This window comes from Brassica napus, chromosome A10, assembly GCF_020379485.1.
Source record: "Brassica napus cultivar Da-Ae chromosome A10, Da-Ae, whole genome shotgun sequence".
NCBI lineage: Eukaryota > Viridiplantae > Streptophyta > Magnoliopsida > Brassicales > Brassicaceae > Brassica > Brassica napus.
This window is the reverse complement of record NC_063443.1, coordinates 4862477-4890155: the sequence shown is the minus strand read 5'-3', so window position 1 is coordinate 4890155 and position 27679 is coordinate 4862477. Positions and strand designations below refer to the sequence as shown.

The following is a 27679-nucleotide window of genomic DNA, read 5'->3' as shown; positions in this document are numbered from 1 at the left end:
AATTTTGGTTTAGCACTTCCAGTTGATTCTGAGAAGATGCTCGATTCGTACCATACAAGTCATATAAGCCGAGAACATATCGCGGACTTTAAATCGGTGCGAGTCAGGAAGAAATCGCAACAGGAAAAACGATAGCCGGCTAGTCACCGCACAAACCTTAACCGAAAGTAAACCTAGGTCTTGCCCTAAACCCAACGCTCTGGTCTCAAACATCTCAAGGCATGATATCTAAAAGATACGAGATCATAAACCATGTCTCTCCGTTCGTATCTCAATGTTCTCGAAAATCGTAAAGATAAGTAAATTTTTACGAAAATCACGAACGAACCAACAGATTGAACGTCTAATCAGAACTACATACGAGACGACAACTCGTATTTACTTCAACCCTACTCAGGAAAACTCGAAACAAAACATTTATCATATAAATAAACCGCGTAAAGCGGCAAGGGATTCAAAGCCACCAACGGCCAGTCCCGGAAATACAAATACGGCCATCTAGGCCTAAACGAAATCCAAATTCAAAGGGCCGCATTCGGCCGAAAACAAGGATAACTGATCCATCCCTCATAATCCAAAGTCAAAGTCCCCGGACAACGAAGCACCAAACGCATCCGCGGGACGATCCACTTCCTCGCCACCATCGTGAAAATCGGTCGGAACCTCCTCGGTATCAGGGGAAACCGGGATGGAATCCCAGAACCCTTGAATCCTCTCGTCGATCGGAGGGATAAGCGCCTCAGCGTGGGCACGGTCACTCATCCCACTCTTCATCAAGCTCATTTCCTCTTCAAACACATAGTCATCAGCTCGCGTCCTCCAAAGACTTCCGACCGAACCGCGGCACTCGCGAAAGTCACCTACCGAGGTAAAGGCATTCTTGAGGTTCCCGTACTCAACCTGGAACTGCGATGCACGAGTCTTCATCACCTCGACGATTTCTCTTTTGCCTTTCCTCTCCGCTTTACGAACAGCCCGCGCATGATCACGAGTAAGCTGCGCTTCTCGCTCCAGCATCTCGCCTTGCATGCGAGCGAGATCCCGCTCCGCTTTCTCCGCCTTGAAGCGGTAGACCATGGCTTCTCTATGGCCCGCCTCGATGGCCGAGCCCAGCAAGCTCAGGCCCTGCAAAATCGATTGGCATGTTACAAATATATACATAGGACAATCACCAAAAAATTTCTCAAAAAAAAACTAACCCCATTGATGATGCGAGATCCTTCCGCAACGACTCTCGGCCTCGCCGATTCTTTCGTAGGAGGAGGAGCATCGAAACCCGATGGCAGCCCAGCAAAGAAATCATCGAAATCCGGAATAGGGGCCTCGCTCGAACCGCTCCCGTCGCCGTAAGCAAGGTTCGGATCCCATCCTGGAAGCATAGAGTCATCCATCGAAAACTCTATGTCGCCAAGATCGACATCTTTTCCCTTCCAAGAGCTCGACTCCGGCGCAGCTGTCGGAGCTTCGACGGGATTCTGGTCGTCGGGTTCGGAGTCGCTTCCCGTGTCCGCGTCCAAAGCAGGACCGGGTTGCACAAATCTCAGTGCCTTCCGAACCCTCTTCGGCGTAAAAGAAGTCCAGAAGAAGGGACCATTCCTGAGAAGATCCCTCACCGAAATGATGTCCTCGGGGAACGGAGCAAGAGGGTTGATGAAGGGACGATCATTCGGCAACCTCCGGAACAATGGAATGCAACTCTCTTCGACGGATGCAGCGTCTATACGGACAAAGAAAAAGAACTTCTTCCACGAGTTGAAGTTCGAAATAAACTTCTTAACCACTGACATAAATTTCCGAGGGACCAACCTATGCTTATCCGTATCCCTGACAAGTTGAAGCCTCAAAAGCGCTTCATAATGATCGACGGAAAGGGAAAGGCCATGCTCGTAGCTTAGGATCAGGATCCCAATAAGGTGCTGAATGGCAAGGGGTGTCAACTGACTTATCGCAACTTCGAAACGGTCCAACACTCGGACGAGAATTTCGGGTATGGGGAACCAGAGGCGACAACGCACTACGAACGCCTCATAACAAGTAAAGTAACCCTCCGGGGGATTGTTAGCACATTCCCCGCGGCAGGGAACCCGGAATTCCACAGCATCCGGGATGTGGTAGAACGATCGCATCGTCGCGAGAAACTCGTCAGTAGTCCTGCTTGCATCCTCTTCCTCGACTCCACGATGGACCAGGACCGGGAACGGCTTCTCCTTGGGAGGGGTCAACGAGCCATAATGAGCAACCCACCATGCCTCGTTCTCGGCAGGATGCACCGAGTGAGGCACGAACTCCATCTTCGGAACGACGAGCTCTTCATAAGGACTCGCGGACGAAGACCCTTTTTCGCAATCTTTTTCTTGCTCGACATCTTTACACTTCTCTTGAGAGAATAGAGGAAAAGGGTGGAGAGAAAGATAGAAAGTTCTTTTTGAAAGATCTTAGAGAAAAACAAGAAAGTGAAAAAATTATGGAACAAGTTACCTCTCTTTTTATAAGACATGAGGATTTACTAGTCAAGCTCGGACTTTCGGATATTAATTCCTTCCATCACGCCTAACTTGCCAAACATGCCTAACCGCGCGCTAGGATCCTACGATACATGATCCTAACGGGCTGGGGGGCTAACTGTTGGGGTCAAAAACGGTTACGACTGAATTACCACCCGAAAATCCTCGGAGATCGTATTTTCGAAAGAGATAGTAAAAGAAGAGATGTAATTTTCGTAAAAATAACCTATACGAGGTTTTTACGAAGAAGTATCCTTTGGGAATCAAACCGAACAAACCAAGCTCGGTCGCTACGTATACACGCCGTCTAGTCGCTACGTAGCAACCAAACCCGAGCCAGGCTCGGTCGCTACGCAGCGACCGAGCGCTCGTCCCGCTCGGTCGCTACGTAGCGACCGAGCTCGAGCCAAAGCTCGGTCGCTACGTAGCGACCGAGCGATCGTCCCGCTCGGTCGCTACGTAGCGACCAAGCCTTGGCTCGAGCTCGGTCGCTACGTAGCGACCGAGCGCTCGTCCCGCTCGGTCGCTACGTAGCGACCGAGCGATCGTCCCGCTCGGTCGCTACGTAGCGACCGAGCGATCGTCCCGCTCGGTCGCTACGTAGCGACCGAGCTCAGCCAAGCTCGGTCGCTGCGTAGCGACCGAGCGATCGTCCCGCTCGGTCGCTACGTAGCGACCGAGCTCAAGCCAAAGCTCGGTCGCTACGTAGCGACCGAGCGCTTGTCTCACTCGGTCGCTACGTAGCGACCGGGCTCGAGCCAAAGTTCGGTCGCTGTGTAGCGATTGAACCTTTCCGAACATCGATACGACACCAGTCCATGCATTCTCGTCAAACCTTCGAATGCTATCTCCCGAAGACCGTAGCAAGCTCAGTCCATGTTTCCCGCTATTCTAATTCATCGATCAAACTTCGCGGATTAGAAACCGCGGAAAACTCGTAGTAAACGTGTCGAGTCGGAAGACGGCCCAAAGGGACCTAAAACACGATTCGAAGCCCATCCTACGATTTTCCTACCCAAAAGCCTGTAAACCACAGCATGGTTTACGCTTGGCCCACGAGGAAGGATAAATGTCAAGTTTCCGCGGATAAATACGGAAGTTTTGAAGATAATTATGAAGATCGGGAAAAATGGAAAATCTCCATTTTATGCTATGACGGCTTAAGGGCAGAAGAGTAAAAGCGTAAACCGACCTTGGAGCTAGTATATAAGGAGTCCTAGGCGAGGAGCAGAGGAAGGACTTTTTCAGAGCAAACTTAGCACTTAGAGCAATTTAGGCAATTTTCCGTTTTTGTTATTTCGAGCTGCGACTCAATTAGGTTTAGCCGTCTTAGGGTTGCTAGAACTAGGAATCTCGCCGACAGCTCTCGAGCCCAGGCTTATACCTTGTTGTAACGCTCATACGCAGATTCGGAATAAGATCTACTTTGCTCTCTTTTCGATTTCTTATTTTTATCGTTGTTATTCTCATGTTCTGATTGCTTGACGTGTGGTAATTAACAGATATCCGGGTCCTCTGGGAAATTAGGGTTTTCCTAGTTTCCTTATTTAAACGGAAATCGACAGTGTGAATTTCGGTTCCCACAATTTGTAGAGGTTGAATCGCAGACCTGTTGGTGTAGAACTGACTAGGCATGATCAAATCTGCTAACAATATCTGAAGAGGAACTTTAGCATCCACGTTGGTAGAAGATGGCTCAAGCATTGCAGTCCCTTGTCCATATATCTTCTGACCTGCTGCATTACACAGATGACCTCCAAGGTCATGTAGGTCTCCATTCTCATCCCTCTGTAGCACAACTGTCACGATCATGTCTGCTCGCGGATTAGTATCGATCGATGTTTGAGTTGAAATGTCGATCGTTGCTCTATCACAAGTGTCGATCAACGTAGTAGAGGTGGTGTTGATCGACGTAGTAGAGGTAGGATCGATCGATGATGTGCGTTTCTCTTTGCGGAGCGTTCCAAATGTGCTGGGTCTGAGAAGAAAAGTAATTCCTCCTTGCTGCTTTTGGTACTGATAGGCATATACCTGAAAGACAAGAAATTTTTTTATGTAAGTAACTATGACAGTAAATAAAACCTAGACTAAACCTATTAATCAAGTCTATTGGCGAATCCTTTATCCCCGACAACGGTGCCAAATTTGATATCACTCAAATTACCCGAAGGAGTGATTTTACTCTCTCAAATAAGAGGTTCAATTGTAGTACTTAGGGATCGAGTCCACATGGAGCATGGGCACACAATAAACTATAGAAATCTAGGTTAAGCTAGGCAAACAGTTTAATAAGTAGTCAATAAAACAGGGTTGAACAAGGCAGTTGTTCGGTTGATTGATTGAGGTTTGTAAACAATAAGATGAAAACGCTAGACTTAGGGATTTATCAATCAAGAGATTCAAAACTACAATTCAAGGATGCTAATGGTTTATAGATTCAATTCTATAACTCGATATCTTATGTAAAAGACAACCAGCTCTCACTGTGAGTCTAATCTATTGACTAAGTCTTTGTTCCAGCTCTTGCATGCGAACAAGGAATGAGTGTCTATTGATGCTATGGTATGAGTGTCGATCAATGCTATGGTATAAGCGTCGATCGACGCTGCCATAGGCAAGCGTTATCGATCTGATCGAATATGTGCAACTAGATTCCTTGAGAAACTCTCGTATGTGCCTAGGTATCTATTCCAGCAGAGTTTGGGTTCTGTTAATTGATTGCACTTTCGTGCCTCTCAACTATCCTATGATTCTAGGTTCAAACAATTAGTCACACTGTCGTGTTATTCTTACTATTCCAGATCCTAATATTACAAATCACCCTGATGTAAAGATCTATAGATAATCTAGCAATCATAATTTATTATAAATTTGACATTAAGCTCATGAAATCCCTAAACCTAACAAGATGAATTACTCAGACATGCAAGCAATAACACAAATCATAGTCTGAATAATATAATAGATAAGAAAGAAAATATAAAACCAATGGAGTTCCAATTAATCTATGAAGGAGAATTGATCTTCTCTCCAAGCCTAAAACAAGAATAATGAAGTAAAGAAAGCGCAACCGTCAACAATGGCTTAGAAATACATGAATAGGGTTTATGGTCGTCCATGGGTATTTTGGTAACTTGGTGTGGCTTCTGGACTTCAGTCAGTCATAAAATATGCTTGGCCCATATTATGGCATCACCGTCGATTGATGGCTAGGGTTCACCGTCGATCGATAGTCATTCATCTCTTCGACAGCTTTCTCTCGCGAGGCAGACTAACCAGTAAAACGGGCATAACTTCTGCTATAAGTTGCTGATTGACCTCAAACATGTTGCATTGGAAAACTAACTCAAATATATATCTTGTGTCAAAATATGGGATCAATCTAACGGTTGGAAGGTCTCCATCCATAAATAAACATCGGAAGTGTTTGTGCAGTTATGCACCTCAAAAGGCTCCAAATCACTATATTTCTCCAAAACGTACCTGAACTTGTAAATACTCTAAAAATGATGTATCAAATCGTCGTTTTCCTCCTAATAACCAATGGTGTCCTCTTTTTTTCGTTAAAATCACCTATCAAACCAAGGATCATCTCTAGTTGTGGCAAAACACGTAAAATGTTCCTAAAGTTCATCTCTTTTTTTCTAAAACAGGATTCCCATAAACGAATGTCATATAGGTATTTATTCTATTAATGACTGCTTTTATATCAATCATTCGATTATACGAAAACAAAATATCAACTTGAAATTCATCCATAAAAACAAAGCTAAACCACGTTGGCCAAGTGGCTCAACAGTGAACAATTTATTAAAATCTAAGTCAGCCTGAATGTCTTGCAACAGCAGCTTCATATTCTTCGTCTCAGAAAGGAACAAGAGTCCTGAGCTATGCTTTTGACACATCTCCGTAAGGAAATCGAACTGTGAGGTCTTTCTCAATCTCTCGAGACTTCCAACTGAGTGTCTTCATTGATGAAGGTGGGGTGGATGTTTGGCACCCACCAGACCTTTCTTCTGAGTAGTTGAGATGTTTTTATGTTTCCTTGTAGCCATAACCTGCTGTGCAAGCCTGCCTCGTCCTGCACCATTGGCTTGTGTTGATGAAGATATCGCTCGGATCCTCATAGATGCTCTACGAACACTCTCCACTAAAGCTTTGTTTGTGTCAGCCTAAATTAGAGATCTTGCTACACTTATAGTTAAAGACTTATGTCCCGAGTCAGCCTCATTTCCTTCAGGTTTTTCCTCGATTATAAGAATCATGCCTGGCTGAATCGTTTCATCTGAATCATTAAGCCGTGCAAGTTGATTGTTACTTTGATCGTCCATTTGCATTAGGCCTTCTCCCAGTAAATCATCATCTTCTATCACCATAAGTTCATTACCAGCGAACTCCTCCTGCATTTCATCTTCTTCAGCCGGATCATCATCATTTAGTGCCCCTATCTTAGGAGCATCATAAGGCGGAATGAGAGCATCAGCTGTGACCATCTTTTGGTCAGATTCCATAGGAGAATTGACTTTCTTTTCATGCACTGCTGGTATAAACGTGACGTTGCTGTCAATGATCTGAGGTCTTGCCTCCATCGAGATATTGGCATCAAACGATTGATGTACCGGTGCGATCAAATTCTTGAGATTTTGCTTTGCAGCCATATGAGCTACACCCAAAGATACCCCAGAGCCAGAACCTGATCCAGAAGCTTTGGCACTGTCATTACCAATCTTGACTGATCTACTTCTCTTCTCCTTCTAAGCATGCTCTTTTATCCATGTTGTCCCTCATTAGAATCCTTAGACACATAAGAATATGGGTTGTAGCGATTGCCTCTGGAGTTGAAAGACCTTTGATCACGGGATGAGTGAGATGATCTTTGAACCCGGCCTTGATAGCTTGAGCGGTCATTGTATGACCTAGAGGAGCTCCCCTCCAGTAAGCGCTTAGAATTATCCTTAGAGCTTCCCACCTGATTCTTATCGAATGACCTTTCCTTTTGAATAGTGTTAACAACCTTGACCCGATCAAACACAGTCTCTCTACCATTAGCTGGAGCATGGACTTTTTTCATCAAGCAATCTGCAGCTTCATGAGTCATGAGACCACAAAGAGGGCAGTGCTTAAACAGCATATAGTAGTGAAGCTTGATCATTATGTCCTCTACGGATCTGGTTTGTAACTTTCTTGCGAATTTAAGAGGCTTCTTAGAGTCCAAAGAGACTTTGATTTTCGTTTTGGTGCATATATGGATTCCACATTTCCAAGTTGATCGCCTATAGCTTGTAGATTCTGTTCCGTACAGAGATGAAGCGGGATGCCCTGTAAGTGAACCCAAAATAAGATAAATGAAGGATAATCAGCATCGATCACTGGCTCCCATCGGATAAGGACAAACATGCAGTAATTATGGTGAAAGGGACCAAGACTGAGAACAACGTTGAGGTCTTCTTATGTATCGAAATTGAACAGGAATCTGCCATTTCCGAGATCATATGCTTTAATCTTGTCAGACATGACCCATGTTCTGGCATTGCAACAATAAGACGAGCCATATTTTGCTTCTTTGGATTAAAGATTTTTCCTATAAGAGACAAAATGTATTCTCTAATAAGATTCTGAATCCTTTTCTAAATGGCGAAATTAGACATGTTTATCCCAAATGATTATTTAGGCCCATTCGCAATTATCTCGAATTACTTGAAATTATATAAAATATATCTCCTTGACATGATGTCCTAATTTCTCATCACATATTTTATATATGATATAATATTTTGGTAACACTTTTCAATAACTATGTATGTTTAGGTACTCGTTCAGATTCAGATCAAAATTTTGGGCTTTTATAGTCTTTTAGACCTCTCTCAAATTTTATATATGTTCAAAATGAATTCGGTTAATAAACTTCAAGTTTGGATATATTTTTACCTATGTTCATATCGGATTCGAATAATAATACTTTAGATTTACGTCTTTTAGATATTATATCAAAATGAACATGAAAAGTTAGTATTTAAATTACTTAATTTGGTTTCAAGTAACTTTCGGATACTAATTTGGATATTCGAATTCTTTTAGGGTTTTTAGTATACATTCGAGTTTGGATTGTGCTGGCATGATACCAATAAATTGAAATACCGACTTACACTATTTTTCTGGGGTCTTTTACAAATAAAACCGGGTACAGATTCAGGGACAAATATACATACTTTTCAGCATCGTAAAAGTTATTTTGTGTCTGTATACATAATAACATGATTTGAAAAGAAAACTTTACAATTTGACATACTTTGAAGGTGATGTTTTACAATTTGACATACTTTTAGCTTGAAGTGTACTTTGTGAAGTAAATGTGGCATAAAATATCTATTATAACCTTCATTTAATTCAATTCACGTGATCAAAGAAACAATGGTCATAAAACCGATTTCAAATTATGGACTATCCATAACCACCTTTTTCACCGCCGCTGTTGTATCCATCTTTGCATGCCATAACTATCTCCTTTACCACCACCACTTCCATATCCATCCACCGATGGTCTGGTTGTGGATATGGTTATCCGCTTCCAACCACAACAGTACGCATCCAACCACCACCACAAGACCCTCCACGTCTCCATGACCACTAACCACTTCTTTCACCACCAAAACTTTCATATCCACTTCCACAAGCTCCACTTCCGCTATTAGCTCCTCCACCTCTGGGATAAGCTCCTCCACAGCCTCCATGACAGTTGACTACTTCTTTCATCACCACAACTTTCATATCCACCTCCACAAGCTACACTTCCGCCATTAGCACCTCCACCGTCACCTCGTACTTACCTTCCGACTTCTGCTCCACCTCCAGCTCGTCCTCCTTCATCACTATCATAAGACCATACCTCTCCCTGTCTCCACACAAAGTCTGTAAGCTTGAGAAAGCTTCCTTTCATGATTTAAGATTCATTTCACAATAAAAAAAATATCTATTTCACAAACAAATGCCCAAAAAAAAAGTTACCACTCTGAGTGGAGAGATGTAGACATAGAAAGTGAGATTAATTAGTTTGCAACATCAAATGAGAGATATAATTACAAAATATGAAGAAATGTGAAACCTTTCATTATTTTGGTCGAAGCAACGTGACGGTTCATCGGAGAATTTGGAAATCGGGGTCGTCGTCATAAGCTTTGAGTACTAATATGCCGGAATCATAGGGATTGACTTTCGTTGGGTGTTGACACCGATTGCCGGAGAAGTTTTGCCGGTGAGATTAATGCATGATCTTCCACTTGTTGATCTTCAACCATCTTCACCGGCTCCACTTTCGTAACCACCACCATAAGTCAACCCTCCACCGCCTTTGCTATTGTCTCCGCCTCCATCTCTGTGCCATATGTGACGGGATAAAGATTTTAGATTTTTAGGTTAAAGAGAAAATGTGAGGTTTGAATTAGAAAAGGTTTTGGGTCAAATTACTCAACAAAAATACATGGCAAGTAGAAAGTGTGGAAGTGTTAATGGACAATGGGAAAGTATTCTCCATGTAATTTTTTCAATTGAAAATGCCTTGTTTCATATGGCATTTGAAAGTTGCCCACACAGAAAATGCCGCTCCGGTTTAGCATAAGAGTATCAATAAGGTGGAATCGATCAAGTGGGATACAATTACAAATAGTTAAACTTTAATTTCTTACCGGACATAAGACAAAGTTATGTTCAACATGGGACAAGAAAGAGATCCATAGTTTATTACACTAAAATTAACACCAACTGATGGAACCATTCTACGGCTGCTAAGATTAGAAATTGCGATTAGGCCAGAAGCCAGAAGTTCTTCTGCCATCGTGTGTTAATCAGGTAGCCACTAACACCGTTGCTTTGTTTCCTCACACCAATCGTCAAACAATCTGCACCATTGATACATCGATTCACGAGCTCCTCTGATCTACTGGGTCCACATAAGCTACGTACAAAACGACAAAAATGAAAAGTAATTATTGGAACGAGAGAATCATGATGAGGGAAAAGAGATCTGACGATTGAGATTACGCACCAGGAGATGAATGGTGCAGATTTCTTCTGACCCAAAACAAGAACAGTGACTTCAAGTTTCTTCACTTGGCTGAGTACAGTTGCTAACTTTGGTCCTTGAATCACCAACGCCTCCACATCCACCTTTTAAAGGAAATTTACATGATAAAATATTATCAAAATTCATCATAAATCATTGAATCTTTCAATGCAAAAACTGTTAATGTACTATATAAAACATTTCTTGAACAACTCCCAAGAAACTTTTAAGTGATCAATTACAATAAAGGATCTTATAAAACAATGGTGAACTATAATTTTTGAAAAATATCTCGACAGTTTGCTTAGAAATCGTAAAAGTTACGAAGAACTATACCTGATAACATGGGGATAACATGTTAGATGTTTTCGAAAAACTTTCCTTTTGAAATGCTATTTAAATATTCTTTAATGGGTGAGTGCACTTTTTAAGTAACAACTGTCTATGTTACCAACTATACTTAAACTAAGATTTAATAACCATTTTAAAAACATTAGATCTAAACAATGAAAAAAAGTTGGATCTTTAACTGAAAAAGCTTACAATCAGAATGATGAAAATCCCTTTTTACGAAAAAAAAAAAAGGAGCCAGTGGAATCAACTAGTCACTATGCCCATCACAGAGACATGGTTTCTGCCTTATTCCTATCTCCAACACTCGCGCATGCATTACCCAACTACTCAAGTAGCTATAAGACATTTTACACTATAAAAACAAAACAAAAATCCAAAGGTGGATTACTACACTTCACTAACCACGGCCTTTAATGAATGAACCCTATTAAGACTAGTAGATTAATAGTTGAGTAAATTAATTAGTTACCTCGGGTTTACAAGCTTTGCAAAGAGAACCAAGTGACTGAACCAAAGAAGAAGAAGCTTCATCATGAGGAGACACAACATGAAGAAGAGTCATCAAGTCTCCTTTGTTAGTCAAGTGCGTCAAAGCCCACATCATAGCATGTTTGGACCTTGAAGCCTCATCCACCACAACCATCACTCTTTTCCTTCTCGCCGCCGGATCTTCACCGGAATAAACCCCATACAGGCCCTCCATTGAAGAGTAACCGCCAGCACCACCGCTTGTGTCGTCGGCGAAGGCCGTTGAGCTATCTCCGGATGTCCACCTTCTAGAAGCCGACCTCCAACCTTCTTTTCTGCTTAGTTGTCTAAGGATTGAGTTTCTTGAAAATTGCATTTTTGGGTGTATTGTGATGGGAACTATAACGTTTTTGTAGCTAGAATCAAGAGAGAGAAAGAGTAGGTGTAGGAGTCTATTGTAGGGAGAAAGTGAAGAGTCTTTGGTTTCAACTTGAAACAGTGAAATGGAAAGAGAAAGGCGAGAGGGAAAGGGGGTAAATGATGTTGTTAATAAAGAGTGAGCGACAGGGCATTAAGGCTGAATCACATGCCAATAATAAAGTGTGTGTTATTTAAGCAACCAACCATATTATTTTTTCATTACTTAGTGAATTTTTTTTTTGTAACAACAATATTATTCAACAAAATTACTTAGTGAATATTTTTTAGTTTGGGTCTACTTCTGTTTATTTTTAGTGTTGGAATGTATATCTAAGATTAACCCGTTTAAGAAGAAAAAAAGTTGAAGTGTCTTGGATTTGTTTGGTTTAGAAACTATTCCCACTGTTTCAAATTGTAAGTAATTTTACATAAAAATACTATTATTAAAAAATTGTTACCTTTTAAAAAATATTATTTAATACTCATCAATTTAACCAATTATTAAAAAAATATAAATAATTTAGTTGGTCACACAATATTGAGCAAATACAAAAGTGCATTAAAATGTTCAAACTAATTATATTTTGAAACAAAAAACAATATTTCTCAAATTAGCTACTTATGAAATTGAGGAATAATAAATACTCAATCCGTTTCAAAATAATACATATTTTAGAATTTTTACACTTTTTAATAAAATATATTAAAACTTAGTTATAAATACATAGTTTTTTTATAATTTATATTTCTTATATTTTTAAACCAATAAAAATTTAAAAATAAAATTAATGTTCTTGAACTTGAAAATTTTTCATTATTAGTTTAAAAAATTTGAATTGAAAATATAAAATATGTATATTTTGAAACAAAATTTTTCTCCGGAATATTCACTTTTTTGAAACGGAGGGAATATGAATTTATTCCAAAAAAGTTTATTTCTCATTTTGTCCACCATTTCAACCGTTTAATAGCAAAGCACCAAGATTATGAATAATATAGACAATACAATTGGTGAGACTTAAGAACATTTACAACTCATTACTATTTTTACTTTTATAATAGCATTTAGAGGTAAAATTATTCCTATTCATCACTATTTATTCTTCTATAATAAAAATTGCTATTTTTGATCTATTTATAGAAAAATAAGTAGCATTTCTCTATTTTTATTTTGTATTTAGAGATTGTTTTTTTTAAACGAATACATTAGAGCATATCTTACTTATATTATAGAGTTTCTCTATATTAGAAGAAAAATAACAAAATACATTGGAGATTGTTTAAGAGCATCTATCCAATCTCAATTTATTATTTACTCTAAATATAGTTTGAAGTAAAAAAATGCTCCAAATTTACTATATTTTTCATTCCATAATGGGTTAAAAAGTGATTTACTCTATAAATAAAGTAATGTATTTTTTTTTTCATTAGTCTATTTTTCATTTCAAAATAGAATATGGTTGAAACAGAACTCACTCTGTTATATAGTTGCTCAATTTTAGAAAGAAAAAAAAATAGAATTACTACATCGAAGATACTCAATATAGTTACTACATTGAAGATACTCTTCTTTTTTTGTAACAAACAACTTTTATATTACTCAAACTTAAAGTGGTATGGACCGGTAGCCAGATCAGAATAGAACAACCATGCTGACTTAGCTAGAGAATCAGCAATTCCACTTCGCCCTCTTGGGACGTAAGAAATTTCGAAGTTTGAGAAGCATATCTGAAGAGTATGTATTGCCTCCAATTATATTGCAAAACTTAGCCAAGCTCGAAGTTCCTTTGTCATTGCAATTAGATCTTTGCAACATGTCCCAAAATTCTAGCATTTCGAATGTTGGAGCATACTTCTCATATCCCATCTAAATGCTTACAATTTTGTATGAAAAGCAGCCTCTCGACTTATTAAGTTTTGCATATCCATGAGTTGAATATTTTCCAAACTCATCCGCATCCACTGAATTGAGATGTAGAGGTCCATGAACCATCTACCAGACAAATATCATCCAAGCTTAAGACTTATTGCTCATCATGGGGATGCTCCTGTGGGGGTACGGGTATTGACTCATTTACATTAAACCAAGCTTGACATTCGCTTTCTGCATATATGACAAGTTCCAAAGGATCTCTGTCTATCCCCCTAAATAGTTTATCATTTTGGTCCGTCCATATATACCAGATTATCTAGGAATAAGGATCCATGTCCAAATCTGGATCTTTAATATTGTTCTTCCTTCAGAATAGATAATCCATATTGGCATAAATGCTTGGTAGCGGAAAAGTGTTAGGAATCCACATAGTTGCTAATAAAGACTGTGCTTATAGTGGTGGTGTGCATTCAAAAATAGCATGTGTAACAATTTCTTCTAGATCTCCACATCTTGGGCGATAATTATCACATCGCATATTGCAACGATTCAGGTTCCTCATGACCTCCACAAGTCCTATTACCAGTTGCCAAATAAGATGATATATATTCTGAGGTGCATTTATTTTAAAGCAAAGACTTGGAGTTTGGTTATACTCGGTTCAAGAACCTCATTTTCCAATAGATTATGTGCTACCCAATATCCAAATTTAATCGTGTATTGCTCATTCTTTGTATAATTCCAGCAAAATGAATCAAATCGATAAGTTAGCAAATGTGTATACTCTAAATTTTCTCAAATGTGTAATAGATATATTTTTTTAGCGAGCCTCTAATGATTAATGATAAACTATATAACAATTATGATATCTACAATCTTTTTTGTTGTAGTGTGGTTGTATAATTAAAGTCTACTAGTGCAAAAGAGTCATTGGCTTTTTCCACTATACTTATATGGATTGGTATTTCCAACGTCTGAAGATGCTAAAAATCTTTCGAAAATCTTCAATTCTTGATCAACAAGACGATTCCTTGACACCAACCATCATGGTTAATGTTTGATCGAGTTTCTTATATGTATAATCTGGAAGATGAACATTATGCCCAAATTGAAAAACTTTCTTTGGCGTATCTTATTTAAATCCATTGCGATATCTACAAGACTGAACTCTCAAGGAATGGATGTGGATCCACTTTCTCAGCGTTGCGGGTTGGAGTTTGAAACAATTATGCAATGTTTTTTTGGCGCCTACCAAACTTACCTTTTACATATTTTCAAATTTTAGAGTCGTGAAATGAAATTTTAATATTTTTGGTACACCTGCAAAAAGAAAAATCTTTCACCTAAGACTATTTTTACCCTACCTCTATTTTAATCTCTATATTTTAAGAAACTCTATTATAGAGATTATTTTTCACCAATGTATTTCTCTATAATAGAATTACTCTGTTTTTAGGGAAAATATATAAAGAATTCCTATTTGTATCTCTAAATATAGAGGTAAAAAATAGTATTCTTGTATATTTTCCTCTAAAATAGAAGAATTCTATAATAGAATTTTACATTCGAGAAAAATCACTTCTATAATATATATATATCGATTTTAAAGGAAAATATAAAAATCTAGATTGAAAATGCTCTAAAATATAGAAATGTATAAAGTACTCATGAATGGAGAGCCAAGGGGAAATATTGTTCCAAGTAGAGGTTTACGTCAAGGAGATCCTCTGTCTCCTTTCATATTTATTCTATGCACGGAAGCGCTCGTTAGCCTTCTTAATCATGTAGAGAATCAAGGGAAGATAACGGGGATGCGAGTCGCACGCGCTAGCCCCTCGGTATCACAACTTCTCTTTGCCGATGATAGCCTTTTCTTTTGTAAGGCGGAGCCCCGTGAATGTGAAGAAGTTATGAAAGTAGTCACGAAATATGGGAAAGCCTCAGGACAATGCATTAACTTTGATAAATCCTCATTACTCTTTGGTAAGAGGATTCCTGCAAATGATTGACAGCTGATTAAAGATACACTTGGTATCCAAAATGAAGGGGGGGGGATCCTACTTAGGAATTCCAGAGGATATTAGTGGATCCAAGTGTAGACTATTTGCGTTCTTGAAAGACAAACTACTACACAGAGTGAATGGATGGACGGGTAGATGGCTATCGAAAGGTTGAAAAGAAGTCTAATAAAATTTACCATGTTAGCTCTTCCAACATATATCATGTCCAGTTTCCTGCTCTCTTTGGAGACATGTGAGAACCTTGCGAATGCCATTGCACAATTCTGGTGGAGTTCAAATCCACCAAAGCGTAGGATCCACTGGGCTAAATGGGAGAAGATGTGTGCCCCTAGAGAGGAGGGAGGTATTGGTTTTTTGAATGATTCACGAATTTATCCTTGCTCTTCTGGCGAAACAGCTTTGGCGTCTTGTACAATTCCCAGATTCACTAGTGGCGAAAGTTCTTCGGGGAAAATACTATCGATTGAGTTCGCCTTTGCGAATCGGTGCAGTGGATAGCCCATCGTATGTGTGGACGAGTATCATAGCGGCAAGATAACTTTTACTCTTGGGCATCAGGAGTAAAGTGCATTCAGGATGTGAAATTAATGTTTGGCAAGATCCATGGATTCCTTCGATTCTAGCATGACCGGCGCGCCCAAGAGCCCAGTAGTTAATCCAAAGATGTTAGTCAGTAATCTTATTGATTTTGAATCAAAGGAGTGGGATACTTGTATACTGGAACAGTATGTAGAACAAGAGGATATATCTATGATTTTGAGTCTGGCCATAAGCCCTACTCATCGACGCGATACTTTTTGCTGGAGCTACACCAAAAATGGACAATACACTGTAAAATCAGGATATTGGGTAGCTACAAATATTCTGAGAGATGTGGATGAAAAATAAGTTATTGAGCCCAACATAACCAAACTTCAAGCCTTTGCTTGGAAAGTCAATGTACCACAAAAGATTTGTCATCTTATATGGCAGCTTATTTCTGGGCAGGTAGCTGTCACAAGGAATCTGGTACGTCACAATATGCAATGTGATAACTACTGCCCAAGATGTGGAGAGCCGGAAGAGACGGCTACTCATGCGATCTTTGAATGCCTACCGGCAGTACAAGCATGGGAACTGTCATCAACATCGTCAAGCTCTCAGACTTTCCCTAGTGCGAGTATCTACACCAACATGAATTATCTTTTTTTCGAGGAAGAATAGTATTTTGGAACGACAAGATGATAGAGATCCATATCCTTGGATAATTTGGTACATCTGGAAAGCAAGGAACGATAAGCTGTTCAGAGGTATAGATAGGGACCCCCTGAAGTTAGTCAGATACGCAGAGATTGAGTGCCAGGCATGGTATAGTGCGAAGGAATCTATACCTGCTCCTCCACAGACACAAATGGTTGAAGAAACACAAGCCTTAAGCTTGGAGAACATTTGTATGGTGGATGGTTCATGGACCTCTACGGATCAACTCAGTGGAATTGGATGGGTATGGAAGGATGAAAGAGGGAAGATACAACTAATGGGGACAAGGAACTTAAGGAGGCGTGAGACGTCACTTCACTCTGAACTGGAAGCATTAAGATGGGCAATGGAGAGCATGCTACAACACTCGACATGTCAGAAATTTGGAAAGATAGTGATATACCTTGGATTTGACCCGTTTTCATCCATGGTATATAGGTGTTTTACTATATATATCTATGTTTTCTACTCTTCTAGGTATGTTTTCAGGTTCAGGTGCATTTCGGAGTAAAGCTATGACTTTGGAGCATTTTGGAGCTTAAAGGACATTTCACCCGAGCTGACCATGTAGAGGTCGACGAGAGGAAGAACAATCGATCGATGCGCATCCAGTGATGTCGATCGACACCAAGAGATGCCTCGACAGATGAAGATTAATATCGATCGATGTACACAAGTACCATCGATCGATGTCGAGACATTGGACATGCGACTTTTTAGATCCAGCGGACTTGAAGCCCAAGTCCAAGCCAAATTACGAAAATGCCCTGACGAGTTTTTAACCTAGTAGATTATATACTGCCTAAGTTTTTTGACGGCAGAGGAGAGCTTTTTGTTACAGTTTTACTTTGAGAGAGAGAGAGAGAGAGAGAGAGAGAGAGAGAGAGAGAGAGAGAGAGAGAGAGAGAGAAGATCACTTGTGATTGGAACTCCTTGTTTTCATTTCTTTTCATCTATAATATGAATTCTCATTTCTTCATTGTCATGAATTGCTTTGCTATGTCTGAGTAGTTCATTTATTAGATCCAGGGTTCAGATAGGTTTGTGAGATTAGCCCCAAACTATAGATCTGCCTTGTTGTGATATTCATGATAGATTTGTATTTATTGCTTGTTTTAGCCTTGCTAACTAGAACTTGATCATAGGATTGCATACTCAAGCACCCTTGTTATCTCATCCTGACATCTATCTATCATATTAGGACTGCTAGAGAGGGTTAACCGCCAATTTAGTATCTTAATAGGGAATATCATACTCGCGCATAGGCCTGGCTAGAACCCGTTGTTCGATGTCCTCAACTGACTATCGGTCGACGTAGGCAAAGGTTTATCGGTCGACGTCCCTATAGGACCATCAGTCGACACTCTTTCGTTGTCCACATACTAACCGTTGAGACACGAGATCTAGCTTGTTAACCAGTGAAACATGCGACAGCTGATCACTGAGTTAAGCGGTTGAGCTCTAACATATCATGCATGCATCAAATAGGCATCTATAGGTATTATAATCTCCAACACCTGAATAGTGGCCCTGCATCTAATATCATTTCCAATCAACATTTACTTCGCTTGTTACTATTGCTATTTCATTTAAACATTTACGACTCTTGGAATTAATAAACACTAGATTTAATTGTTCCCTAGCTCCTTGTGGATTTGATCCCTAAGTAGTACATCTGAACCTCTTTTGATGAGAGTAACACTCCTTAGGATAATTTGAGTGGTATCAGATAGCAAGGACCTGATTGCAATGGTGAATGATCCACAAGCATGGCCAAACTTCTCAACTAAAATGGAGGTCATTCAAATTTTCAAGATGTGTTTTCCGGACTTCAAAATTCAATACTTCCCAAAGGGTGCAAAATAGAATTGCTGACTCGCTAGCTAGAAATGCCCTTTTTCATAGATCTTTGTGTTATGTTGGTTGTTCTATTCCGGTCTAGTTATCTATGTCACCTCAAGCTTGAGTAATAGAATAGCCGTTTGTTGCAAAAAAAAAAAAAAATATAGAAATGTAGATTGAAAATGTTCTTAAATAAAAAAAATTGTTACCTTTTGGGCTCCTTTGGCAAATTTGGAAATCACAAAATTCTTTATTATTCCAAGAAAGACGATTTGGAATACTGATACGATGGACGATGCTATTGTTGATGTACACGAGTGGATAACGAATGTCAATCAGAACCATGGATCTTTATTTTCACACCCTTTACTTTCTGGAGCACCAAATATATTTTTGTCGCAAAGGCCTTCGGTTGGTTCTTTTAAATGTAATTTTGATGTGTTATTTGATATAACAACAAGACATGTACAAGGAGGTTGGATTGTTCGGGATTTCCTTGGAAATGCTACAATGTGGGGTTCGGCGGTCCTAGGCGAAGCAAAATCAAGTTTGGAAACTGAAGATAAAGCATTATAATCAGCAGTGTGAAATGTATGGACATCGGGTTTTACTAATGTTTTATTTGAATGGGATTCATAGGTTTTAATACAAGCCATAAATGTGAAGATATTAAATATTTTAATCCATAACCTGTTACAAGACTTGAATGGCTGGAGAGAAAGACTTCCGCCCTCGCAAATTCGGTTTTTAACGCCAAGTTAATCAAGCAGCTCATCCGTTGGCTCGGAAAGGACCTCAAACTAAAAGTTTCCAAAATTGTAACATTCATCCTCCTGGTTGGTTGATCCATACTTTGTATTCAGATACCTTATTATCATTTTAATAAAATTATAATTTGTCGTTTGTTGAAACCACCATGGCAAGAACAGTTTAACCTTAAACCATAATCTAACACACAAAATCGCTGATACACTCTCCGACGAACTCGACTACGTAAGTAAGAAAGTATGAGTTTGCAAAATTAGGGAAAACAAAAAAGAAGAGGGAAAAGATAGAAGAAGGACACAAGAAATTATTTACCCAGAGTTCAACTACAATGGCTACGTCTCTGGGGCCTGGCAAGAAGAAATCCACTATAATCATAAGAACAAAAATATATAACCCCTCTCTCTCTCACAACCAAAGCTTACAAACCAAGTTCGATCTTTTTTTTGGACAAAGGAGAAGAGAACACACGTGCTCCCCTTATATAGTGGGGAGTCAATTACATTAACCTAGTTGGATTAGGATATTCGCCCATTTCCATAAACCTATTAAGAAATATTCCAAAATACTTGTAACTTCCATAAACGATGAAAGTAATATTTCCAGGAACTTATCAACTTTCATAACTCCATAAAAGTGATATTTCATTTTTCTAATATGACGTTTTTGTCTTGGTTTAAGATATGCGATCTTGTTTGATTTTCATCACCAAATCCTGACGAATTCCCTAACGGATTCGTTGATGTAGTTTCTGACGTAGTCCCGAATTCCAACACGGTTAAAAAAAATAACACACACAACCATGTAAATTTTTAGTTAGAGAAATTGTTCTATTTTCTTAGAGTTTTGAATATGGACTTCAAAAAAATAGAAAAAATCTATATATTAATATTCTTGGCTTTCAGTCGATCGTTTTCTTCATCCATTCCCTGTTCATGATGTAATTTATTAATTGAAACACCGTGTGATATATTCCATCTATTCCTTAATATTACATATTCTAGAAAAAAAATTGTTTTAAAAAGATTTATTTTTTACATTTTCAAGACATGTTTTATTAATTAATTGCAAATTTCAAAAAACTTAATTGCATTTACTGAATTTTTATTGGCTTAAAATTATAAAACAAAGATAAATACAAAACATTATGCAAATTTAATGTGTTTTATTAAAATGTGTAAAAAAGCTAGAATATGTAACATTAAGAAACAGAGGGAGTCATGGATGGATAGTTCTGGGAACACTCAATTTATGGGGACAAAAAACTTTTCTCGACGTGAATGAACCTTGCATTCGGAAGTAGAAGCACTGCGGTGGGCGATGGAGAATATGCTGCAACATTCGACCTGCCAGAACTTTGAGACATACTATAAGGAACTAATTGCAATGGTAAAGGATCCTCAGGCGTGGCCAAACTTTGCGACGGAATTGGAGATAATAGAGACGCTACATATATGTTTCCCGGATTTCAACATCATTCACGTTCCACGGGCGCACAATCAGACTGCTGATTTTTTAGCTAAGACTGCTAGATCTTTCCATAGGGAATTACATTTTGTTGATTGTTCTATTCCGATTTGGTTACCCAGAACACCTCAAATTTGAGTAATATAATTGTCTTTTTGACGTCAAAAAAAAAAACAGAGGGAGTATTTTCTTGAAGGTCTTTTTAGTTTGTTTACGTTTATTGATTTTATGGTTAAAAGTACTTTAGAAACACACTAGTATCACACGAAGCCGTAATCCGACCCGTGGGATTGTATATTACCAACCAAAAAGTGAACCAAAATAAGCTATTTAATGCAAATCTTGAATAATAGATACGGACGCTTTGATCACATGAAATCATTCATGGAGAGCAATACATCTAACTCATCTCTTTAGTATAGTGTGGTCCATAAGAAGAGAAATGGGGTTTTAATTAATTATCTTTTCCCCCAACCAAACTTAACTCGATTTCTTTATACGTACGCAAATTTATGAGTTTCATATGTGTCAGATGACCTCACTCACATTTTGCTTTCATATCTTCTCTTGTCCTCTTCTTCCTTATCATCTTCACATACTTGTATTTTTCCTTTGGACTATTTTGCTTTTTGTTTTATCCTGACATTTCTATTGTTTGAACAAGCTAAATCACACACACTCATAAGGTCGAAAAGCTCTAAGAATACATTCTATTAACTATAATTTGATACTGAGGGGGAGCATATATGAATAAACATCATGATAAAAACATTGTTTAAGGTTTAGATACAAGAAAATAAATATACCAGGCTTCGGAGCAGCCATGATGATACAAAACGATATCTTTTTCTTGTCACGATAACGATATCATTATCACCAGTAACCACTATTTAGTATTTAAGCGTTGAATACTTTTAAATGTAAAATGGGACAACAAGGTACTCGAATAATGTAAGATTCAATTATATTGACCAATGAGTTGGTCAAATAATAAATCCAATGAAAACACGCAGATTTCTATGAAATTCTCTTATCCCATGTGTTTTCTTTTAAATTACTTCGAGAAAACATATGCTCTGGCTCTTCGTTAAACAAGACTAATATGGTAAAATATAAATTTGACCTCTTGAGATTTTTAAAGGAAAAATATTGGAAAGGGTGAAAAGAAAAGAAAAAAAAACAAATTAAATTTGGAATATGGTGAAGGGTCAAACGGTATTTTTACTTGTGTAAATCATAGAGTTGTTTGCTTCTGTATCTTTCTTCATTCAATTGTCAGACTCCAAAAACCAGTAAAGAATCATTTACCCTGACACAATTTTCTACCACTAAAAAATTTTCGTCTGATTTTTTAACAATTTTGAAAATGTTAGAAGAAAACACACACGTACTACCCATAATTGCAAGACAAAATGCATGTAGTTTGGTAAGAAAAACAACCCAACACTTCTTGATGTATTTTTATGATTTAATATGTTTTAATTTCTTGCCTCTTTATTTATCTTCTTAATATTTCAAGTGAAAAGATAACTGAAATAACGAAATAAGAATCAAATCGTGAAAAACCTAAAATTATTTCCTCATATGAATAATAATCTAATTATTTTTCAATAATAGTTATGTTGGTTACTGTTTTTCTTACTTATATTAAGGTTTCTAACTGATAAGACCACAAAGAAAATTAAGAATAAGAGTGAAAAGAATGAAAAAGAATAAAAATATAAAAATATTTGGTTTTTATTATTCTGTCCCAGATTTGATAAGGAATAGTTTTATTCTATGATTGCGGTTAGAACCATTCTCTCATTTGGCAAAGCGGCTTCCATCTCAATAATTGTCTTTCATTTCGTACGTGAGAATTGAAGTTCTACTGAATGGATTTTGGAGCTCCTCAAGTATGGATTTCCCTGGCATTCAATCCATTTTATCATGCTTCAGAATGAACGGTAGATTCCACGGTGTAAGAGAAGTGATACATTATGCTCCTTAGTCAGATTAACCTCAACCAAATGGGAAAAAAGAAGTCTGATCCAGAGTAGTTTTTAGCAACTTGGATGCATAGTCTTACTGCTTCTTGTTGTTTGGCTGTATGATTGTTCTTATTTTATTCCACTACACTATTACTTATTTCTTTTCATTAATAAAATATTAAACTAAATAAATAACAAATAAGAAAATATAAATTATTACATTACATATTTACATTTTTACCAAAAAAACTATTTAAATGTATTATTTGAATATTATTATGTACTGATAGTAATTTTTTAAACAATTAATGTAATTTTTTTATGTAACATAGTGTCTCAATAATAATTATTAAACAGTAAATACTAAATAGTTATTATTTTTGTAAAGTAATATTAAATAATAACAAATTCATAATATAATACAATAATTAAAATAGTTTTAGTGTGAGATTTGGTGTTGTATTGGAGAAAAAAGATATTTCTGGTGGTCAAATTCTAATCAATAGTATGATTATAACATCATAACCGTGTAGAGCCCAAAAAGAAGAGTGTCAAACAATTCTTAGGATTCTAAAGGAATATGAGGCAGTTTCAGGGCAACTCATAAATTTTGATAAGTCTTCTATCCAATTTGGATATAAGATTGAAGAATCTGTTAGACAGGAGTTAAGGGATATCTTGGGTATTCAGAATCTTGGAGGAATGGGATCATATCTTGGCTTACCAGAAAATCTAGGCGGATCCAAGATCCAGGTTTTCAGTTTTGTACAAGAGCGTTTAAATAATAGAGTCAATGGGTGGACTTTCAAGTTTTTCACAAAAGGGGGGAAAGAAGTGGTTATTAAGTCGGTGGTTACGGCATTACCAAATCATACGATGTCATGTTATCGTTTGCCTAAAGCAACGGTGAAAAAGCTGACAAGTGCGGTATCACAATTTTGGTGGAGTCCAGGGGGAAGTACGAGAGGTATGCACTGGAAATCATGGGACAAGGTATGTCTTGATAAGGAAGAAGGAGGGTTGGGTTTTAAAGATATCACTGATTTCAACACGGCAATGCTTGGTAAACAGTTATGGCGTCTGATAGAGAAGCCAAATACCTTATTTTCTCGAGTTTTCAAAGGTCGGTATTTTAGGAATGCTTCACCCTTGGAACCGATTCGTTCATATGCCCCGTCATACGGCTGGCGGAGTATTGTTTCTGCTAGATCTCTGGTTAGCAAAGGACTAATCAAAAGGGTGGGATCAGGGTCTTCCATATCTGTATGGAATGATCCATGGCTCCCAACCACTCGCCCGAGACCAGCAAATAAAAATCAACACAATTTATACCCGGACCTTACAGTAGAGTCTCTCATTGACTCTACCTCGCGAACATGGAATTTAGGGGCAATTCGGACTTTGGTGGATCCTCAGGATGCAAAACTAATAGAAAGTATCCCACTAAGTAGGATTCAACAGGTGGATAAAGATGGATGGCACTTTACGAAAAATGGTAAATATTCGGTTAAATCAGGATATCAAGTGGAACGGATTTATCCTGACAGAGAAAGGCCACCTTTACTGATTGGGCCAACGGTTGATGTCTTGAAGGCTTACTGCTGGAAAATAAGGTGTCCACCAAAGCTAAAACATTTCTTATGGCAATTGGTGACAGGGTGCATAGCGGTTCGGAAAAATTTACATGCAAGAGGAATGCAAGGGGATATTGGTTGTGTACGATGTGGAGCTCCCGAGGAATCTATAAACCATGTGTTTTTTGAATGCCCTCCAGCTGTTCAAGTTTGGGCCCTTTCGAAAATACCATCAAATCCAGATGTTTTTCCAACGAGCGCCCTCTTTACAAACATCGATCATCTATTCTGGAGAGTTTTTCCGCAGATGGAAGATCATCAGTTTGCATGGATACTTTGGTACATTTGGAAAGGTAGAAATAATAAGGTTTTCAGTAATTTGGACATGGATCCTATGGACACGCTAAAATTGGCTGAAACAGAATCCACATTGTGGGCTGAGGCACAAGTAAAGAATGATCAGAGGATACCATTACCATCAGCAGCTACGGTACTGCCGGCGATCCCAGGAAGATGGTGTTTTACGGATGGCTCGTGGAAGGAGGGTTTTAATTTTTCAGGACAAGGTTGGTTCAGTACTCTGGAAGGTTTTGATGGTTTGTTGGGGGCTCGAAATGTGAGGGCTACTCTCTCGCCTCTCCATGCAGAAATGGAAGCATTATTATGGGCAATGGAATGTATGAAGAACTTGCGTCAATCTCAAGTGACGTTTGCAACGGATTGTTCTCAACTGGTGAAGATGGTTTCGGAACCAGAGGAATGGCCAGCTTTTGCAAATTATTTGGAAGATATCAAGATCCTGAGGGAGAGCTTCACCCGATCAGAGCTCATCTATGTACCACGGACGCACAATTCAAAGGCGGATAGTCTAGCACGCAGTGCTCGAAATCAATCGTCTTTCGTCGTTCACATGGATGCAGATCACCCAGTTTGGTTCACAGAGTCAGTATGAGTCTGTATTTTGATGACAAAAAAAAAAAAAAAAAACCGTGTTATAGACTAGGAATTTCCTTAGAAAAGTAAACGAATTTTAAATTAATGGTCTAGAGTTACGCCAAGAACTTTCTTGATAAGCAATATAAATGAAGTACTGGAGTAACGTACAAAGGCCATGACTTGTTTTCGTCAACGTCAATAATTATTTGTGATGATGTACGTTTCATGATATTAACTATAGTATATAGTAATCGATGATGTAACTTGCGATGTCCTCGTGAATGGAGCTTCAAATAAGACACTTTCTTTACGCTATGTATATTTTCATATACTAAGGTTCCGAAAGAAGAAAGCGGATCGAGCGTTGCGGATCTAACGGATCAAGCAGATCGAGCGGAACAAGAGTGGATCAAGCGGATCGAGCGGTACAAGTGTGGATCTAGCGGATCTAGCGGTTCAAAATATATGTTTGAATGGTGAAAGTGGATAAAAGGTGGTTTAAAATAATGTACTAATTTAAATTAATCCATATAAAAATTTGAAATACTATTTATTTTCGTAATTACAAAGAGTGATTTTAAAAATACTTTATGAATGAAAATATAAAATGTTATTCAATTATAATCAAAAATTATTTAAAACATATATTATTATTTGAGTTTTAAAATCATTACATTTTGATATAAGCGGTGTAAAAGCAATTTAGAATTATTTCTCAAAGAATTAAATTGTTATTTTCTTTTATAACTAAGTTTAGTTATTTCTAAAATATTTATTTATGAATTCATTTACAATTATAAGCAAATAAATAAAATAGATTGTCATAAATAATTCAAATTATCTATTTTTAAAAAATAGATTTTATATTGATTTTTAAATTTACCAATTAGCTTTTTTCACAAGTATTAAATTGAATTGAAATATAAAAATAATTATAATATAGATCAGTTAAAGATGAACTGGGTAAATAATAAAAGTTAAAAAAAAATTAAAAACTGTTAATTTTAAAAATAATAAAAATAAAAGTAAAACATGGACTGCCCATTACATTCCATTTGTTGAGCATTATTACTGTTGAAGGCAGATCAATGTATTTGCTTAAAAGTTTTGACCGCTTGTGGATCAAAACTATTTAAAAGTGAATGCTACACATTTGTTAGTTTTTTGTTGAATGGCAATGTTGGAGTGGAGGCTCCACTTGAGTAGAGGAACCACCATTTGTTCCGCTCTACATTCACACTCTAAGAGTCTGAATGGTAACCGCGGTTTTGATAATAGAAGCGGTGCAGAATTAATGTGCGGTACGGTTCAACTGCGGTTCATGCGGTTTGCGGGATAAGTGCGGATTTGAAAGAAAAAGATAGTGCGGTTTTGATAAAAAGTAGTGCGGTTTTGATAAAAAAAGTAGTGTAGTTTTGATAGAAAACAATTATGTAAATAAAAATATCAATACAATTATAAATTATTATTTTTTATTATTTTAAATATTAAAACTAATTTAAAATAAAAATTCCAATATCTATATATTTATTGTTAATATGAATTTAACTACTAAGATTCTTTTGAAATAAAAATAAAAATTTTAAAATATTTTTAATATGTTTACATAAATTAATATAACTAAAATATTTACTATATTATTTATATTTTAGGTTTTCGCAAATCTATTAAATTTTTTGTTCAGTTAAAATATTAGATATAAATATACACGTTGTTCAAAAGAAAAAATATTAATATACATAAACAGTTTGTTTTTGGGAAATAACCTTTTGAAATTATTCTAATTAATATAATTACATTAAATATAATATTCTGAGTAGACAAATAAAAACTTATTTATATTAATGTGTCAATTAATAAAATAAGAAAAATAAAAATATTTGAATAGTAGTGACTAGTATTACAAAAACTAGCCAGATGCGTAAATGATTACATAAAATAATATCAATAACTATAAAAAAGCACATGCACAGTACAAACTACACTATAATCCACTATAATATAATTAAACAATCAGTTAATATATATGTCTTATCTGAGTTCTTGTAAATTTAGGATAATAATAAATGGTAATTATATACAAAAACGCACATGGACAGCACCATATCTGATGGAGAGACAAGTTACGTGCGGTATTTCAAAAAAGTAGACCAAAGAAAAAAACATTTTTTTGTTTTCTTGAAATAT

General features: G+C 37.3%; 1 protein-coding gene across 1 annotated transcript; it reads right to left on the bottom strand.

Annotated features, from left to right (window-relative positions):
- Positions 1 to 10157: 10157 nt before the first annotated feature.
- Positions 10158 to 11922, bottom strand: LOC111200319. Its single transcript, XM_022691107.2, has 3 exons — positions 11387 to 11922; positions 10546 to 10667; positions 10158 to 10455 (listed from the first exon to the last, which is right to left on the bottom strand). Exons 1-3 carry the CDS (start codon positions 11759 to 11761, stop codon positions 10305 to 10307), a joined length of 648 nt encoding a protein of 215 aa, XP_022546828.2. The 5' UTR covers positions 11762 to 11922; the 3' UTR covers positions 10158 to 10304.
- Between the last annotated feature and the right edge of the window lie 15757 nt (positions 11923 to 27679).